Source organism: Thunnus albacares, chromosome 14 (assembly GCF_914725855.1).
Source record: "Thunnus albacares chromosome 14, fThuAlb1.1, whole genome shotgun sequence".
Taxonomy (NCBI): Eukaryota; Metazoa; Chordata; class Actinopteri; order Scombriformes; family Scombridae; genus Thunnus; species Thunnus albacares.
The window spans coordinates 22006919-22028208 of NC_058119.1; the positions used below are offsets into that span (position 1 = coordinate 22006919).

The following is a 21290-nucleotide window of genomic DNA, read 5'->3' on the forward strand; positions in this document are numbered from 1 at the left end:
GAAACGGAAAAGAACCGCTCTGATTTAAAAAATAATAAAGAACCAGGTAATGACTCTTTAAGCTTCTATTTTATTTTTCCATTTTTCACTGCAATTTTTTTTCGTGTTTATTATGGATTTTTTCATTTTTAATTGGATCAAATATCAAATTTCCTTTTCCAGTTACATTTTATTTGATCCATTTATTCATTCATATACTGTATATCCCTAGTTGTAAAGCAACATATAAGTCAACCATTTCTATTTTTAATGTTCTGTTTGATGTTAATGTTTTGGGTAACATCATCCTCCATACTATCAACATTTTTTGGAGCAGCTGAAAGAACATTAAAAGAAAACATTCAAAAAAAAGTTTAGTCTTTTTCCCCCCAAACACTAACATTTAGTGTCAAAAAGCACACAACACGGTTCACCAGTGTTACAGACGGAGCCTGTTTCAGTGTTCAGTGTGATCTACAGAAAATCATCATCCTTCCTGACGGCCACAACGGAGCAAATATGAATGGTGAGAAAAAAAATAAATGAATGAATATCTGAATCAGATACTCTTGATCTAAGAATTTGTTGTTTTTATTCACAAAAGAGTCACAAAAGAAAATATAAGTTGTTTTAAGGGAAAGATAACATTGCTGGAAAGACTTCCAAAAAGAGGCCTTTAGAAAAAAACAAACAGTTGGTTAGCCAACATTGACTACACTGACATAACGTCATGTGCATGCATCTGAAAAAACAACCACACAGCTACAGTTTAACCTGATTTACATAGAAATGACACAAAACACACAACAAACAGGAAATTAAATAAATGTCAATATGCATGCACACACATACACACACACACACACACACACACACAAAACATAGACTAAAAATAAACATACACACACACACACACATATATTCATACTGTTCAAACACTCAAATTTGGGTTAAAGTCATGTTTCAATGATCCTCCCTTACCTTCCATTTTAAAGGGAGGAATGAGGGCAATGAAGAAGGTGAGAAAACAGTAATGCATTTAATATCTGCATCTTAACATCTGAACAGTGACCAAAATTGAAAACTTGAAATTGAAAAACTTGAATTGAAATCATTTTAATCATTTTCAAAAAAGGGGTGGTGGGATTCATGCGATGACGGTGGCTTATCAACATGTCCAGCATGCAGCATCCACTTCAAAGTCTTTATCTCAAAAAAAAAGTGCCAAAGAGAGTGCAACAGTCCAACAGTTACTAAACTTGACTTTTAAAGTTTCAGGACATCATCTCTGCAAATTCAAAACCAAAATTCACACTTTATGTAACAATCGTACTCAATGAGTGAAGAAATTCAAGCATAAAGACAAACCCATTATCAGCAACCTATTGGTGTAGCATCCACTTGTCAATAAAACCGTGATTTTGGCCTTTAAGCAAGCAGCTCGTCCTGTCGCGTGAATGTAAATCACCATTAAAGGGTCAGTAAGCTTCAAACCAATCAGTTGGTACGACTTGTTGATCAAGCACATCTGAAGGCCCGCTGTTGTAACAGGGTCTGTATAGTGTTTGATTTTAGAAAGTTTAGAACTAGTGTACAAAACTCTTGTTGAGAGTGTTTTAACTTTTCATCTTTACAGCTGGTACACACACTTAAATTGTACATCTAAGAATAAGCTTCCCAGCTTTATCATAATGGCCAGCAGAATGGTTTGCAAACCCTAAAAGTCCTAAACTTTTTACAGTAAGGACATGGAGGACAGCGAGGATAACTATTCAGTCAGTTTGAGCCTTTGAGCTCCGGGAGGCGCCATAGAGTGTCTCTGGAAACTAAAAATGTAATTTAAGAAGTCCTTCATCCCAAGTGTCATCAGTATTCTTAACTCTGCAAAGTGACTGATGAGATTTAAGACATGAACTGTTTTTAATGTGTAATGTGACCTTGTCTCTATGTTTGTTACACTGACTGCTTCACTATGTCTTTCTTGCAAGAATCATGTGTAGTGCCGAAGACAATTTTCCACCCTGGTGGACAATAAAGATGTATTCTCTTCTCTTCTCTTCTTCTCTTCTACTTGCCATGTATCCAGTTCATGAAAGATATGCCTGAGGTATGTTGTCATGGTATAGTATGTCCCCTTTATTAAATTGCTACTTTTGTGAAGTATTTAAATGCTATTAAAAAGTGTAACAATTGGATGTTATGCATTTTACAGTGCTAAATGGTTCAATTTATGTGAAATAGAAAGCTAGCTAGCCATTTTGTAAAAATAACTTGTTGAACTGATATGGTGTGATGGATTTGAGCCGACTGCGGCGAGCTAACCGCATGACTAAACAGTACATATATTCTGCTCCAGACAATAAACGGCAGCACAAAAATAGAGGCAGGCCTCCTGTCCATCATTTCTCCACCCTACACACACACGCTTTTAGACAGAGGGATGTGAGTGTGCTTTTTGAATTGTCGGTTTCTGGAAGTTAGATGTCAGAAACGTGTGAAAGGAACATGTTTCATGTGACACAAACTTAGTTTGAAGCATACTGACGCCTTGAGGTTTCTTGTGGTTTTGTCTATTCACACAAAAACAACGCAGCAGGCAGGAGAGGGGAGGAGACAAAGAGAAATAGTTTACAGAAGACATTCTGCATTCTGTTTATCCAGCTTCCCATGCAGGTCGGCATACTGTTCTGTACGCTCATACACATGCTTGGCTGGCTGTTAGTGCCAGAGCCATGCAGAGGGAAGGTTGCAGCGAGCACAGGCAGGCATCGACTGGGCATCGGCCAAGTACTATAGATACAAAGTGATTCAGAGGAGGCAAAACTGAGTGTTACGGAGGATGGATGTTAGTGTGTCTATGTGTATTGCAAATTAAAGAGTTAACATGGTTATGCTGCAGAGGAAAAGATATGCAGCATGCACCAGTTGTGTTAATGCAAAGATGTATAAGCAGAGCTTGGCCAGGTAGCAGCTGCAGTAGTTGGAAGGAGGTCAGAGGGTCATGCTGAGTGTCAGTTAAATGGCTGTTTTGTTCGACACAGGAAATTAAATAGCCAGTCCTGGAGAGGAGCTCTGCTCATCAGAGCATCAAGACACGTAGTAGTACTGAAAGGTCCAGAGCTGAGCTTCGTTTGTGGTTTCTATTTACATGTTTGTGTGTTCGAGGGTGTGTAAGATGCCCCAGTGCAATAACGACCATTCAAAAGTGGTCCATCAGTGTGCAGGCAGCAGGCAGCAGGTGGAGGGGTTCAAGCAGCCCAGGCTACATGCCAATAGCCTGAGTTAAAAGTTGGCAGTGCCCAACTCAACTCCCCCTCTAGCAGACGTACCTTCCTGTGCCATTGCGGCCGTGCTGGTGGTAGCGGCAGGGCTCGTATGCTGCCGTCCCACTATTGGACAGAGAGGGATTCAATGCGGAGGCACAGGTGGGACAAGAGCCTCACAGAAGCCTGACAGCCTTTTACTTTCTGGATTTCTTGAAGTTTAATAAACTCCAGAGTTTTAGAATGACAAAACATGTTTCCAGAAGGTGTTTGGATCATCCAATGAGCTGCTCAACATTTGTGACATTTTAACTTTAACAAACTCCTTTTTTATTAGGATGAAGGCAAACAGGAAATCCTCTTCACCAAAAAAATACCTGTGCATGATAAACATGCCTACAGTTATGTAATAAAGCAATTCAGAGGTCTGGGCCGTCTGCTTTCCTCAGTCTAGATCAATCTTGACCAGAGAGCGGTTGGCTATAATCCACAGGAGCTGCTTTACTTACATGAAAGCATATCAACACTGAGCCAGTAGCATTAATGCATTAGCTTGCTAGGCCATCGTCCAGCCCACAAATTGGGTGTTCAATCAAGAGTGTACTGTGTCTCGGTGATCAATCTGCTTACTAGGAGGAAATCCGAGCCAAACCCCTGAAGTGCGAAATCAAAACTGCAGACAAAGCTGACAAGTAAATGTGAACAAGAATAAAGATGTGCGGTTAAGGGAATCAAATTCAGGCCAATAAAAAGATTGATCGCAGACAAGAAGTATAGCAGCGATGTGTATCATTCAGCATCGTTGAGATATCTAATCAGGAAATAAATACTACACATATGATTAGATTATGATTATAATGACAAATGGGTTTTTTTTTAATCCTGATCATATTTATTCAAATATTTCTACATCATTGGGCCCTATTGAAATATATGGGGCAGATCATCGCTGCCAAAGCAGTAAATATCACTGCCAAAGTCATGCTCACCTGAAAAGTTCCTGGACACCAGCATCGTTGTGAGGATAGCCCCCTAAAGAGACATAAAAATCAACATTATAGTGATTTTAGTAACACAGATAGTGTGTGTGTGTGTGTGTGTGACTATGTCCACACTTACTTTAAGTTTCCTCCTGGCGTTGAACTTGCGCAGGCATTCCACAGTCTCTTGACGGTGCATCATGGAGGCCACAGTGGAGCGTTGCTACATGTAGAGGAGAGGAAACAACATATTAATATACGTTGCTTCAGGGTAACAGTTAACCATGTCGATGCGGAGGGAACGACACTGAGATAACATACAACAAGGTGCCCTGAAATACAAAAATAACGGACAAAGTGAGCACAATGAACACAACCAAACTAAACAACTAAATCCAGTCCTGCACTTTAATACCACGCTAATGTAGCTAGTTTCACGTGAAAAAAATCTTATCACAATGAATTTCAACCATGCCAGATGCATGTGGTGGAAAAACACTCAACTCAACTCAGAGATAGATTCGTTCACATTACTTTCAATAAACATCACAGAGATTTAAGATGGATTGAACCTAACTGGAGTCCACAGAGTTCACAAGACGTTACAGTATCATGCACTAAATAGTGACTTTCAGCTGGAGCTAGACATTGTTTGAGGAATAGCATTTGGATTTGTTAAAGAAGGTGTAGTAAAATGAGTTGGGAAACATTAAGATACAATTATGAAGTCACTATTTTAACTTCGGCTCACAGGTCAGTTAACGCTAAACACCTGAGTAGGGACAGTACTGGTGTCAGATGCATGGATTTCCATATTTTGCCATGTTTGTATGTGAGACTAGTGCTCAGAGGGTGGAAATCGACTTCATGTCATAACTGATTAGCCTGTATATTGTTTAGGCCCTTCAATACGGCGCACGTTGTTACATGGCAACATCACAGCAGGACTTCAATATTAAGACCATTTATGACAAGTAAAAAGAGAATCAGTTTTTAAAACGGACATCCTTTTTGTTTTGTTTTGTTTTTGTTTTTGTTTTTTTTACAGTTTTTTGTTACGTTCAATATTTGTCCCGTTATAAGGTTTTAATGGACACCTGCCTGTAAGCCAGTCAGAACGACTAATTGTGGCTAAAATCTAAGCTAAAATCTAATTTAACTGAGAGCTTTGAATGTGTTTTATTCTACAGAAATATAAATTTTGCTCAAGTATATAATGTAGGTCTTTGTGTCCAGCAGTCCACAGTTTTAAAACTAGGCTACTGGATGTGACGGAGATGCCAAAAAAAATGCTTAATCATAAGGAAGGTAGTGCAAAAAATGTGACAAATTGTTTTTGAAGCTGGTGACAACACCTACACCAGTATTTTACATGCTGGAAAAGATTGATTTTGATGAGTGTCACTTACGCAGACCCAGGGATGCTTGAGGGCCTGGTCGGCGGTGATCCTTTTGGCAGGGTTAATCGTTAACATCTGATTGATCAGATTCTTGGCCTCGGGGGTCACTGTGTCCCACTCTGGAGATGGAAACTGAAAGAGGGAGATTGTGAGGAAGAAATGTTAAGAATATATATCACTCTTATTATGATTTCATTTAACACGGAACATCTAACACTGAAGAAGCTCAGTGATTTTCAAACCGCTTCAGTAGTAACAGGTGGAGTTTCTCTCACTTTAGTCATCCGTCCATCCATCCGTCCGTCCATCCAAGTAGCATGAAAATATGTTTACTACTAAATATCAAAGCAAGGTTTCAAGAGACATTTGAAGTAAACGTCTCTTGAAAACTTGTGTCAGTTGTCAATTACTAACAAGATGAAAAAAAGAGACTCAAGGTATCTGGCATGACAGTGATGATATTCAAGAAGTGCACATTATTACAAGTGCTTGTCACCATCACTTCATATCAATGCTCGTATTATGCACATTCATTAGATGTGGCTGCTTCCAATTATGGAAATTAATACGGATAATAAATTCCTATCTCCCAGAGGAATATGACAAGATCTGATAAATAAGCCTATTGCTCTCATATTGTATCATTTTTTCTTCTACAGTGAAGATGGAAATTATGCAATATCAAGTAGCAAGCAATTAAAAACTGAAATTTAATTTCAGAATTTAATTTCAGCTCGCTGTTTGTTATTTGACTTAAAATGAGCTTTCGGCAAAGGTGTCCTGCAGGGCTCATCTCGAGGTGCTGTGTTTGTTTTTCACATCCATGTAAATAATATTTCAAAATAGGAAACAAAAATTTGTATAGTTTAATGAAAGCAGACACTCTCTCGTCCACAAGGATCCACATACTGAAAAGTTGCACACTAAGCCCGGGATGAATAGTGTTCATTAAAGACGCATTAATCAGTATTTCTATATTAACAACGGTGTCACTTATAGTGATGAACCCACAGACATTTATCACCTGACTTCAGAGCTTTATAGCGTCTTTCAGCTCATTGTTTTCGCTTTACAGCTCGTAACTTTACTGTTTTGATTCAGTCTCACAGCTCTCATCAGCACTGTTTTCAGCCGCAGCACGAAAACAGCTTTCAGCGAAAAAAGCTTAGATGGATCAACTGGATGCGATCCTCCCAGCACCAAATGTCAGGCAAAGTTAGCAACTAGCTTGTGAACATAATGAAGCATTTAACAACTAGAGATCCAAACAAAGCTAAAAGGGGAGTGAATATTGGACTAACATTTGCCAGATGGTCAAAAACACAATTCCACATTAATGCTAATGTTGCTCTTTGTCTGCTAGACGTCTAAATAAGCAACTGTCTGCTAACAAGCTCACCAAACCAACTTTATAAGAGCTAAAGAGCTCTGCTTGTGTTCACAGACCTAGAATTACAGTACATTAAATATATATATATATATATATATATATATATATATATATATATTTCACATGAGATTCAACATCTAACATGGCTCTATAGGTTTAGGGACTGAAGTTTGATACATGCTCCTCCTGCCACGACTCCAACACTGCACACACAAGGCAAAGACTGTTGGTCATGTGGATGTCACAGAGAAGTGTGAACGATAACAAATGCTGGCTATAACGATTAAGGTTTATTCAACATCATCATCATGTTATGTCAACTGTTTCTAGGAAAACTGTATTGCACTGCTGCACACAAAAACACACATGCACGTGTAGAATACATGAGAGAGGTACTCACATCGTATGCACCAGCCTTGATTTGTTGATACAGTTTATGTTGGTCCTCGTCCCAGAAGGGAGGGTAGCCCACCAACAAGATGTACAGGATCACTCCTGAAACATACACACACACACACACACACATAACATCTATATAAATACATTGGATAAACAAACTTACAAACATGTAAAAGGTGAAGTCTGACTAACTGACCACATGCCCATATGTCCACAGGCTTGCCGTACGGGTCCTTTCTCAACACCTCTGGGGACAGATAACCAGGAGTTCCTGCGAAACCTGTGAAATCACAAACAGACTGGAGTGAAATTATGATAAAACAATATTGATATACACCATTGTGACATGATTCAAGCCTATAGGTTTATAAGCCTCTCTGACCTTTATACCAATTTACAAAAAGTTCAACTGTTATTCAGTTTCTGTGTTTTAGACAAATTAGCACAATGACATTATCTCCACATTTCTCCTTCGCTTTACCAACCTCGTCTTCTTCTTGTTCTGCTCCTTTTCCAATTATTTTCACAAGACACACAAACTCACTACTATCTTATTTTTTGCTGTGTTGAATATAAAACTATATTCACAATAATACCATAATATAACTTCAAAAATGCAACAATTTTTATTTACCGACAGTTCTTTTAAAACAGTGTGACCTACATTTTTTTCCCACCGAGAAACTTTGATTATTTACTACTTTCTAAAAATGCTCTTATGTACTTTTCTCTTATACAATAACAAAAATGTAGCATATGATAATTTACTGAAACACAAACTATCTCTACTGATTTAATACGGTCTCATTTTCTAAAGCAGTGCTGCCGGTTTTTCTTGCTGCTGAATGCAGAGTGAAAACAGAGAATAAAGGATGTGTTTTCTCTTACCAAACCATGCCTGTTGGTCCCCCTGCACTTCAATCGCCAGGCCGAAGTCTGCGAGCTTCACTGCTGCTCCCTTCATCTTACTGGCCAGGAGCAGGTTCTCTGGCTGTAGCACACGCACACACACACACACACACACACACAGATAAATTAATTAATTATGAAATATGTTCACTAGAGCTGCAACTAGTGACTGTCTACAATATGTATTCATTTGTTTTCTGATGATTTATAAATGTGTAAAATAAGACACCCCGTAACATGTTACCAGAGATAAACGTGATGTCTCATGTAACATTTCATATTTTGTCTGACCAACACTCAAAAAAAAAACAACGATTTCCAATGAAATGAAGAAAAACACTCAAACCTTCACGTTAGAAAAGCTACATCAAATGTCTGTGTTTCCACTTTCAGACATATTTAAGAAAAAAAAAGTCAAATTTATCCTCAAACAGACACTATAAAGTTTTGTATAGCACAAGCTCAATCACAGAATTGTTATGAGTGACAAGAAAACAACATTTAATTAAGGGCAAAAGTGATGAGCATGTACCCTCAGTCAGGAAATGTCCTATATGTCTGCATGACTGGATGAGCTGCAGGAGCATGATGACATCTACAGTAGTAATGAGGCATGATTTGGTCAAGCAGGCGACAAAGGCATCCCCCAAAGGAAAGACCATTGCAGGATTTAACAGCATTTTGACACTGTCCTCCTGTTCATACAGTCATGCAAAAAAAAGTCAGCGCTCGGCAGAGATAAAGATGTATTATTCTAGCTGTCGTTCTTGCTTTCCTTATTTGTGTCTCTTAGCTTTGTAGTTCCTCTCACATAATGAAGAGAAGAGAGGAAGAAACATGTCAGGTCAAGTGTAATCTGATGTGAGGTCAGTTGCTGATTATAACTGCACAGCTGTTTTAGCTTTACTTGTTTTAGGTCTTTATTTTTTCATAATATAAAGTTGACCTGTTGTTTTTTTTTTTTTCTTTGCCTGGTGGTTCAGTGGTTAGCATTGTTGCTTCATAATAAAAAGATCTGAAGTCAAACAGCCAGCTTTAGCCTTTCTCAGTCAAATTGCATGTTTTCATTCATGTCAACCCTAAACCCTCTTTAAACTTCAAAAAAAACGTCTCATGATCAGTTTAATAATAAAGGACTCCATATGCTGTCTGAGGAACGGGACGAGACTCTGTGGGCTAGACACAGTGTTTTCTACAATGTGATTGTTGGCAGCTCTGTCTTTTTATCAGCTCTGTTTTTATAATTTCTGATTTCTCCCTGTCGTCACTTTTAGCATGAATTCACCCAAGTAAATTTACAGAACTGCTGAATAAACCCTTACATGCTGTTTTGGCCCGTTTTTACATTTGAGAGCTGTAAAAACACCTTTAACACCATTCTTTTAGCCTGAAACTTTATGAGAATATGCAAAAATGGAAATATTTCCAATCCATTGAAATTGTGATGGCTGTTATGTTCTCCTGTTTCAGGTAACACAGGACCATAATATAGAGTGACTGTGAATGTTTTTTTCTCCATAAACAAATAGTGTAAAACCTAAAGGCTACAATGTCTCTGCTCTCTGAAGGCTTCATTAAGGTTTAATCACCCATTTATTGATGACTGATGAGGTATCATGAAAGATAGATTTGTGGTTCAGAAGTGTGGTACAGAGGCTAATTATGAAGGGTCAGACTATGAACATTATGTGAGGGTTAAGGAAAGTGCCTTGAGTGTACATTACTGCACGTTAATGTTGGTATAAATGCACAAAGAACACGTTGATGAGACCACATCTCCTGTAACCAGAGATAATATCTCTTAACACATAAGCTGAGTGTGTGCAGAGTCTTCTTTCAGTTTGTCTCTCTCTTAGATGCGGTCGCCAGATTAACAGCACGACGGTTAAAGCTAGTGATGTTACGCTCGGAGCAGACTACTCAACACAGTATTGACCTTTTAAAGCAAAAGTATCACAGCAAGATTTTACGATTTCTTGCTTCACCACAAAAAAAACCCAAAAAAAAACACCCCAACAAGGCCTTGCTAGGTCACACTCGTATCAGAGAGTTGTCACAATGGCAAGTGATAGAAATCACATAAACTGCAGTTTTAATATGTTATTGTTCAGGTTACAATTTATGGGACTGTTGCGACTCAAGACAATTAACGTAGCCAGTTATCATCTCTGTAAATACTTACTTTACTACTTTACATTACTTTTCGAATGAAAATAAACTTTTTGTGCACCTTGTCATAACCTGATTTTGAATGTATACATTTTACACATCATGCAAAAACTAAATAGATTTTCTTTAACAATGTGGTGGCCCTATGTTCTAGTGTGTGTGTGTGTGTGTGCGTATGTGTGTGTGTGTGTATTGAGGGCAAAAGTCTTTGCAGTCGTTAGCTGTCCTCAAGGCCTCCTTGGACAGCCGGACGGATATCTGACACTTGTACCAACTGTCTTTGTGCTGCAAAATTGTTCCTTTTCATCTGTCAGTCTCTCTCTCTCTCTCTCTCTCTCTCTCTCTCTCTCTCTAGTTATCTATCCTTCCATCCCTCCCTCCTTCCACCATTTTGCTCCTCTATCAGGCAGAGCTGAAACAATGGCAAAGAGAGAGAGAGAGAAAAGGGGGAACCGCACGGGGACAGAGAGCTGGAGTGAAGGCAACAGACGAACACAGACAGATAGAGATAGATAGATGGGAGGTGGCATAATGAGTCCCTACGCTGGCGCTGCAGCAGCCGGGTGACCTCACCCCACAGTTACCATGGCAACCCAGTCTGCCACCAGCCAACAGCTCTCAACTCTTTCTCTCCAATTCTTCTTTTCCCCTTCAGCGAGTGGCCCTCCCAAGATGACAGGGAGGCAAAAATATGATGTGTATGTGTGTGTGTGTGTGTGTGTGTGTGAGGTCACACCTCTCCACGACACACTTTTGTTGGGAATATTAGTATTTTTATGTGTCCAATGCAGATGTTGCCTCTGGCAGCTTCATCCCCTGGAGTTACTTGGAAAAAATAAAATAAAAGCAGATGTTGCCTTCTTTTTAGTTGTCTAGTGAGGAAACTGACTACTAAGAATCTCTCTGAAAGAAACTAACATCTTAAAGCAGTATTAATTGATTGTTTGGTTGTTTGGTTAGGAGGTAGAGCGGGTCGTCCACTAACCGCACGGCTCTTCCTGTCCAAGTGTTGAAGTGTCCTTGAGCAAGACACTGAAACCAAAGTCGCTCCAAACCCCAAGTTCCTCCATCATCGGTGTGTGAGTGTGAGTGAATGAGAGGCAAAAATTGTAAAGCGCTTTGTCCATTAAGGTAGGAAGGCGTGATATAAGTGCAGTCCGTTTAGCACAATGTTTTTGGCCACTAAACACAACGCTGACATAATATCACCTGTAAAGTTGTGGTGGTGTGTCTAGACATCTGACAAATTCAGGTCCAATATCTTCTCGCCTTTTAGGTCTGCGTTTGTCTTCACCAACTCCTCAGGGAAATAAATATCTGGCTCTTCAGCTGCTAAATGCTTCACTACAGTACGTTCACCGGTTAGTTGTCTGTCTGCTGTTTGGTGCTGGGCAGGTAATGTACAGTGTGTTTATCACAGCTTTTTCACAGATAAACTACTGCTTCTGGAGATGAGGTTGATGAGAGTAGTGAGAGTGAACCAACAAAGTGAAGTTGCAGGACGCTGAAAGACGCTGATAATTCTCTGCAGGTTCATTACTACAAACAGCTTTCACATTACACAAAGTCAAGTGATCCGTTCTTAATATAAAAACATTGATTAGTGCAGCTTTAGTAGCTTCAAGGTTGGAAAAATCATCTTATTCCACACTGTCTGACATAGAGCTGCAACCATTAGTTGATTTATCGATTAGTCAAATCGACAGAAAATTTATTCTCAACTATTTTGATAATCGTTTTTAGTCATTTATTAAGAAAAAAAAGGTCCAAATCTCTGATTCCAGCTTCTCAAATGTGAATATTTTCTCGTTTGATGTTTGGTGTCTTTGAAAACTCTGATCCTCACCAAGATTTAAAATAAACTTCTGTGGGTTTAAACACTGATTGGCTGAGTTTGTAATGGCTGCCACACCAGCCAGTCAATGAGGATTAAAATGTTAACTGCGAATACATTGATTAGTGGTTCATTATAACATTTAAGAGAGACATGTTTGCAGTAATGATGCAGCACAGAGAGAGCGCCGTACATTAACTACTACATGTAATTTATTTATATCCTCCGCCCTCATCATCTATCATCGTTATCTTCATTCTAATACTTTAAAAGTTCATTTGATACTAAGACACATACTGTATGCAAGCTAGAAATCAATGTAAAGCAACACAAGTCAATTTAAGCAACTCTCACACAAAGACAGACTGTTAATTTTCCAATTATGTTTGTCTACTTCCACTACATTAATGCTTTAATGTTGCTCTGTCACATTAAAGTAGATGATTTCGTCAACTATTAAAGTTCTGGACTCTGAACTCGGCAATAAAAAAAAATAAAAAAAATGGCACAATTATCCAGGCGTTCAAATTTCAGCTCACTTTGCTGTCTTCATTTACCACATTATTAACATTTAATGACACAGCTGATGAGGTCACAGTGGTGTTGGTTTTCTGCTAGGGGTGAACGATTCTGCTGCAAGGGAAATCGTCACTGGCCGTCATCTCACCCACCGACCCGCTATTAATAGCAGCTAGTCTGCTTTCGTCACTCCGCGGCAGTGCAGGAGGGAGGGAGGGAAGGGGGAAAAGAGGGAGGGGGAAAGAGAGTAGAAAGGAGAGGAAAATGGGGGGTTAGATGAAAAAAGGGAAGGGGGGCTGCAAGCGTAGACGGAGATGGGAATAGAGAAATAAGGGGTGAAGGGAAGCAGGTGAAGAGAGGGAGCGATGACGCTCAGCCTTTAAGTTGTTCTTAACGTCACTGCATGACGTCTGCGTGGAGCGCATGCATGTGTGTGCAGACCTGTTGTGAATCGCCACACATCCCTTTCATCTTCATTCACAACACAGACCAAAATAGATTTCCGCACAACTAGTATGTTTGATAGTACAGACGTTCAACCGCTGGCGCACGATATATCTCACCTTAAGGTCCCTGTGCACGATGTCATGCTGGTGGATGTGACTGACGCTCTCCAGGATCTGATTGATGCAGTGGCTGTAGGAGACAGAGAAGGATGAGAAACAGAGGACACATCTGTCAATCCACAACCGCTAGATGACAATGGAGTGAAGACTGACATGTGGACAAAGAGAAACCTTTTTAAAAATATGAAAAACAAAAAAATCTAACTCAACACAATGTCCTTTGAATCAATCTTTTTTTTTTTAATTCATATGACATAAAAGGTGAAGCAAATGAGAGACTTTCTGAAATCCAATCAAATCAATACAAGTCAACTTAATGCTTAATTGTGCCCAACAAGGTCAAACCTGAGAGGAATAATAAACTGGAAATGACAAGAGACATGCTGATACAAGCCGAGGTCAAAAGGGAAAGACAGAACAAGACATAAAAAAAGTTCAAGATGCCAAATCAACAGTGTGACTGTGCAAGAAAGGAGAAAATAAAAGATCAATTGAAGTTTCCACCCTGCACACTGGTCAATAACAGCCAGCTCATCAATAGACCACAAAATGATAAACAATTTAAAGATTAGCTACCACATATATAACCAAATGAACGTGGAGATCCGGAGTCTTAACCTCAACCCTAACGAACACCTTTGGGATAAATTGGAGAGCTGACTGCGACATTAGTGCTTGACCTCACTAATGCTCTTGTGGCTGAATGGGAGCAAATCCCTGCAACTGGGGACCCATTTCACCAAAACTGCACCTTGAGATCGATTCCTCTCAGTCTTTTTTTTCACGTTTCACTAATCAAAATAACGGCCATCCTTGCAACCCTTTTGAGAGCCCAGTAGGACTGACAAATTACAGGCATTTGTTGAAGCTGTTTTCTGTAGCTCTGCACCCAAACTGAAGAGTTTTCCGCCTCTGAATTTGAGGGCAGCTGTTAAACTTAATTGATTATAAACACTACTGCTCGATAGTACAGGATTACAATTAAGATGATGACTGTGTTTTTCTTTAAACTCTTTATTATTTTGCTTCCTTCCTCTTTTTAAATGAATGTATATTATTTTAACTGTTTAAATTGTCTGCACTTCAGTCAACTGATTGAAAATTAATTGCCGACTATCTTGATAATCAATTAATTGTTTTGAGTCGTTTTCTAAAGAAAAAATGTCCAAATTCTCTGATTCCAGCTTCTCATATGTGAATATTTTCTTCTTTTCTTCTTCTTCAGTCTTCTATGATAGTAAACTAAATATCTTTGAGTTGTGCACTGTTGTTTGGGACAAAAGACGACATTTAAGGACGTCAACTTGGGTTTTGGGAAACAGTAATAATCATTTTTCACCATTTTTGAACATTTTATAGATAATGATTACTAGTCGCAGCCTTGGAACGCTGTTTAAAAATGTCCACATACTTTTGGCCATGTAGTGTGTGTGTCATTGTATTTGTGGTAATAGTTATTTGTGGATCCAACATGGCTGACACAGACAGCAGGATAGATGGTGTATGTGGGAGAAAAGTTGGGTGCATTTTAGTGGATGAATGTGTGGAAGCGAGAGGAGGAAGCAGTGTGTGTGTGTGTGTGTGATGCTTGGAGGGGAGGAAGGGGGGGGGGGGGGCTGGTGGTATCTTATATAAACTTGTCCCTAGCATCTGTACTTTTGCTGGTCTGATGCGCAGTTAACATTACTATTATTTCTTTTAAATTAAATTGAGCTTGACATTAGTAGAGGTAACGTCAGGGTCAGCAGCAGGAGGGTGTGCAGACACAGATTTTGGGAGAGTAGCGTCTTCTCTCTAACACAGAATCAAAAGAATAGCTCCCGACATTGTGTCTAAATTAGGCTAAATCTGGACTCCACATTTTATTCTGCATATCCTCTCTTCACCTCCTCAAACTACAGACACACGCACTAATTTCAGTATTTCACTACCCCTGTTTTTATCTTCCTACTCCGCGTTTTTACAGCTAATATGGTTCCCATCAGATTACCTTTCTACTGCCCTTATTCGCTTTTTTTTATATTTTACATCTTATCACAGTCTCTCTCTTACCCCCTGTCTCCAACACTTTTCACCTAGTATCTCTCCTGCCTTTCCTTCATTTTTGTCTGGCTCAAACTGGAGTCTTGGTCGTGCAGAACACTATCAGAAAATAACTAATCCCAAATGTATGCGTTCATGCACAGCTGGGTTCATTTTTCACTTGTGATTATCACCAAGATAACATATATTGCAGGAAATGTGACAAATAACTGTCCCATATAATCTGGTGTAATCACCACTATGAAACTGTAGCTTTGCAGATTAAATTTATAGCTGTTATTTATATATATTAAATGTTTCCATTCTTCGTCATGGTTAACCACAAGTTGTGTTTTCGGTTGATTTTACTGTAAAATGACTTTCTGAAAAACAACTCAAGGAGGAATAACTGTCACAATTTCCCAAAGCCCTAAAGGGTGACGTCTTCCAGTGTGTTGTTTTGTTCAACCAACAGTTCAAAACACAAAAAGCAAAAAGTGCGAACAACTGAAATGCTAGAACTAATGACTTTTTTACGTTTTTGCAAGAAAAAATTACCTAACAATTAATCAATTATCAATACTTGCAGATCAATTTCCTGTCCATCTAATACTTGTTCAATGGATTAACTGTTTCAGCTGTAATGTGACACATGACAAGATGGCAAAAATCTACCAGAGCATCGCTTCAGGTTTAGCCTGAATGATCCAGACAGGTGATGTGCAGCAATGGAAACGCTGATGATGACGGACCCAAAATAAAGTTTCAAGAATAAGGACGGCTTTATTTATTCATGAAATGAAATTTACAGAGCCCTGAGTCACATGCTCAAAGAAAAAGTATATACTGTGTGGTGAGAACAACTTGTGTTCACATGTTGCATGATGTCATACTGTACCTGGCGTCTGCCTCGCTGTAATACTCTCTAGCAACAATGTCCTCAAACAGCTCTCCTCCAGTGACGCTGCAGATAGAAACACAAAGAAGAGATTTTCTTATTTAACTTTTCTGCTTTTTATGCAAATGAGGAAAATAAGTGCTTCAGACGGTATCACGACAACACCTTTCAATGGCATTTCTAGACACAAACTTGGCTATTTTGATCTGCTGTTGTGTCTTAATTTATAATAGATGATAAAGGCTTGAAGTTAGTGGTGACATGTCCTCGTAGATCCAACATAAAGCCTTTACAAGACTGCTTTTCATGTCTTGTTAGTTTATCTGTAGCTCTGAAAGACAAGGCTGTGGACTAGAGCCTTTATGCAGCAATATTTAATTAAGTAACTAACTAATTATGTGCTGAATTCTTCTAAACACAATGTGATCCTGTTGAATGCAAGCAGGTAGAGTAAATCAAAGTGAAGCAAGTTGATAAACTGTAATTAATTATAAGAAACATCATTTAAAATGTAATTTAGCTGCAAAACATGAATCAGACATAGCATGTTTGCTATGTAAAATATGACATTTAACATGTGCTATTTAATGCATATTTTTCTTAAAAAGGCCTAACAAAGCCATGAAAATATACACCAAATATACACAAGGAGCAAATTGATATATTTTGTGAACTACAATGCAAAAGGCTGAAGAGAAGTCCAGATTCTGTCTCATATTTCATTAAAGTATGAAAAGTGCAACTCGCCCCACTCAGCTGTTCTCATTATTTTTTATAATTTGTGCAGCCAACACATTGATAACAGGAGTAAAATGTGCATAACGTGAAAAATTGGCCACCAAATAATTCCAGTCACACAAAACTCTCACTACTGAACATAGTTTGTGCATTTACTAGTTAAAAAAGGTTTCATTTAAGAGTAGACTGACTTTTTTCCGTCACGGCAGCTCAGTGGAAAAACTGATATACTGAAGTGAAAGGTGACAGTCATGGAAAATAAAAAAAAGGGCAAACAATTTGCTCGCTGTTTAGGTGAAGCAATTCACCCTGGAGCAATACTCTAACCTTTACAACCTGTGAACTGTGCGTGTGTGTGCTTGTGTGTGTGTGTGTGTTAACGTGATGTACTTACAGGTCAAAGACAAGGTAATGGAAGCCTTCCTCTGAGATACTGTCATGGAGTCGTACTGTCGTGAAGGAGGACAAGGACAGAGAAAAGAGATTTTAAGATGCAGGACAAGACGTATGTTCACGTGTTTAGATAAGTAAGAGACTTTAGCAGGAAAGCTAATGTGGATTGTTGTTCATAGTCAACAAAGTCCAAAAAATGGAGTTTAATTTCACACACCCACACAGGAAACCCACGCTGTTATTAAGGTACACACTAACACACAATCATACACAAGGTGAAGTGATACACAGTCATACAGGGATACAAGGTTTTAAGCTGCACAGTTTTTCCCCCGCCGATCTGAAATAATCTACTCTGAGCCTGACAGGAGGTCTCTAAAGCCTGGGTGCCACCTGGCCGGTTGGCAACAAGGAATCAGCTTTTTTGGATGGCGAAATTGACAGAATTGTTGCCATATTTTAATCATTTATACTCGATGTGATACTGGTAATTTCTTTTCTGGTAGTCTCTCTGTTTAAGAAACACAAAAACAAAAGGAGAAAACATCATTCAACACAGAGGGGCGAAAGTGTTTTTTAATTTTTCCTCACACAGGAAGGAGTGTTTGCCAAACAGGACGACGCTGGTCTAAATTAGTGTCCCTGTGTCAACTGGGCAGCCATCAGTGTTGAGCCCTGCGCTGTGTTGACTATAAACATCATCACATAATTTATGAGCGTATAAATAAAAAAAACACTCAAAGGAAAACGCACTGATTTACTGCACTGTGGGTTGTTATTTCTCTGTGACCGTTTATTACTCTTTCATCAATGGACCATAAGTCCGTGTCAAGGTGGTTGGAGGTGCTTGAGTTCTTGAATTAGGTCTGAAAATGTGGTATTTTAGCCTCTTTCTTCTTCCTTCAGACTACTTACATTGAGATAAAAGAAAACTTGACAAGCTCTCCCCTTGAGAATGGGATAAGGAAATAGCAACGGAGGGAGGAAGAGAAAAGCAGAGCAGGAGGATGAAGAGGCAGGAATCAGGTGGGACGAAGAAGAAAGAGGCTGATGAAACCATACCTATTATACTGTTATCATGCTCTGGCTCTGTGTGTGTGTGTGTGTGTGTGTGTGTGTCTCTCTCTATGTGTGTATAGCTAGCACTGGACTGCATACTATGATAAGACACTTGGCAGTTCTGCCACAATGGTACTTTGCCATTTCCTTCCTTTTCCAAAGAGACCACCATCTATTGTCTGGGTTTTACACACACGCACACACACACACACACACACAATTTCAATAGTAAAAGATATGATACAGTATGATGACAGTCAAGTATTATATACTTCATTATAATTCAAAATATTTAGTAATTGCAGTTGCGATTAAATGAAAGTGGGATTTTGCATCTTACAAAAAGAAAAATAGACACAACCTGAAAGGAATCAGAAAGATCCTTTTGCTTTTTGATCATAATCATCTATATGGTTCACCGGCATTATGTATGTGCACCAGGGCTGCAACAAATGATTATTTTCATCAATTAATCTGGTGATTATTTTCTCAATTAATTGATTAGTCCTATTAGTCCTAGTCTATAAAATATCACCCAAAACCCAAGTTGACTTCCTCAAATATCTTCTTTTGTCTCAACCAACATTCCACAACCCAAAGATATTCAGTTTGCTATCAAAGAAGACTAAATAAATACTTATCATTTTTTCTTAAAAAATGACCCAACAATTCATCGATTATCAAAATATTTGGCGACTAATCATTGCAGCTCTAACGTGCATGTCGTCTGAATTTGTTGACTGACTAACTGATCAGTTTTACTTCTGAACAGGGAACGCAACAACAAAACACTCTAGTTCAACAAGGTGGCATGGTTTAACAAAGTGCAGTGTTTGGAGCTCTTTCACTCTCCTGCACTCAAACACTTGCAGTGATGTCACCGGTTACATCAATTCAAGTCTGAGGGTTCAGTGTTTACAGACTTATGGGGGGGCTGGGCAATTGTAGAGTGATCCCCAAGACCTGAAGACAGACTTTGATGTTTAAACATCAACGTGGGGGGAGCACGATGTGAATATCCTTTCCTCTTTCTTTATATTGTTTAAATTTATGTCTTTATATCTGCACATATTTCACATTGTTCAGTATGATTTGAGTTGGAGGGCATAAGCTACGTCCTTAAGTGCTAATAAGTACACATATTCTTTAAACCAGTAACATAATATGTATGTTCCAGTTCATTATGATTCTCATGTTGTTTTCCATGTTTTCAAGTAAACATGGAGAAAAGAACAAAACAGAAACCCATGTTGACTCTATGAGACAGGATATCAACCGTGTTCTCCGATGTAAAACTTTGTTGACCCAACAATTAACCCAAAACTCCCCGAAGCTACGTCTACCTTTGCTACTTAGGGAAGACAGTAATTTCTCTCACGGGTGTTAAAGGTTGCTTGAAAACAGTTGTGTTGTTTGAACAGACGACCAAAGCTGTTTTTCCGGTGAGGACAGTCTCACTCTTTCCAAGGTTGCTGAATGTGAGGATCATCAGGTTTGCAGTCAAACTCTAAAATATGCAGCAGAGTGCTGATACGGTATTTTCGCTCTTCAACATAAAGGTCAAATGAAGACACAATTCTCAGGAAAAGTACTTCTGTCTGCTCTCTGCTGACTAAACTAATACAAATATTGAGAAGGATATCAGGTGACCGTTAATAATCCACTTTCACACAAACACACAGTGTTCAGAGTGTTGATCATATTAGTGCGAGCAGCTGACCGTGCAGGTGCTGGTGTGCAGAGTCACTTCACCTCTTTGGCTGCTGGCCAGTTGCACCATGCAAATGTCCCACACCATGACATGCCAGGTAACTGGCTGATTTGCCTATCATCAGAGGTTCAGAGATATTATTAAACTGAACAAGACTGGGATGAAAGCTAACTTTAAAAAAAAAAAAAAAAAAAGTACTCATTGGATTTAAAATGAAACAGTGACTATGAGGTTTCAGCTTTAAAATTGAGGGTTGTCACATCCGTATTGGGTAAACAGTGCAGGTCTCGTAGACCTCTTTAAAGCACCTCAATATTAGAAAACTGACCTCAATCCAACAGTGTTTCACTTGATAAAGACCAGACTAAAAGACTACAAAGGACTTGAATGCAAATATGTGACAATGTTAATTTTTCTATTTGTTAATGGTCCACTATACATGGTAGTACTCTAGAGCTGAAACAATTAGTCGATAATTAATTGATAATAAACTCAACATCTTTGAGTTTTTGACTGTTGGTTCAGATGAAACAAATCATCTGAATATGTTAACTTGGGCTTTATTTTATACACTGAACAATCAAGTGATTATTGAAGAAACTAATTGCCAGATATTGAAAATAATAGTTTGCTGCAGCCTTACAGTGCTCCTGTGATGGAATAATACTACCTTGCCCTCAGTTTTCTGTGTGAAATTTGATAAAACACAACTTAACGACAAACAACCACAACATAAACTAAAACGATGAAAGTCTTAAAACCAGATTTTAAGACCAGAACCACAAGATGGAGGATGAAGAACCTGTCACTGTTGATACTTCAGTGGTGCAAATTTCTAACAAATCTGCTATAAATCAAATTCTGTAGACCCAGATGAACTGGAGTAAACCTGCCTTTTTTCCACATGGTGTTCGTCTGATGTGGAAACTTGACAGTTCAACTTCATAGTATTGGTTTAATTTCTTTAGTGCAGAGCCAAAATAATAAAAATGAGAATAAAGTCTTAATTAAAAGTCAACTCAACACTGAACAACTGTCCAGCTGGACGCCAATATGATGTT

The 21290-nt window shown here is 38.7% G+C and overlaps 1 protein-coding gene across 11 annotated transcripts in view; it reads right to left on the reverse strand.

The window, feature by feature from the left end:
• The window catches only part of camk2g2 (calcium/calmodulin-dependent protein kinase (CaM kinase) II gamma 2), a 79184-nt gene that overhangs the window by 20762 nt on the left and 37132 nt on the right, over nt 1-21290 (reverse strand). For 7 of the 11 annotated variants that reach the window (XM_044371971.1, XM_044371968.1, XM_044371978.1 and 4 more), the window contains exons 4-13: nt 17461-17515; nt 16329-16394; nt 13406-13478; nt 8300-8402; nt 7608-7691; nt 7413-7507; nt 5632-5754; nt 4362-4445; nt 4232-4274; nt 3309-3368 (exon numbers count right to left, since the gene is read on the reverse strand). In XM_044371971.1, the coding sequence (XP_044227906.1) occupies nt 3309-3368; nt 4232-4274; nt 4362-4445; nt 5632-5754; nt 7413-7507; nt 7608-7691; nt 8300-8402; nt 13406-13478; nt 16329-16394; nt 17461-17515 (786 nt within the window). The remainder of the gene's footprint in view (nt 1-3308; nt 3369-4231; nt 4275-4361; nt 4446-5631; nt 5755-7412; nt 7508-7607; nt 7692-8299; nt 8403-13405; nt 13479-16328; nt 16395-17460; nt 17516-21290) is intronic. The other 4 variants (XM_044371972.1, XM_044371969.1, XM_044371979.1 and 1 more) reach the window with 1 other exon arrangement.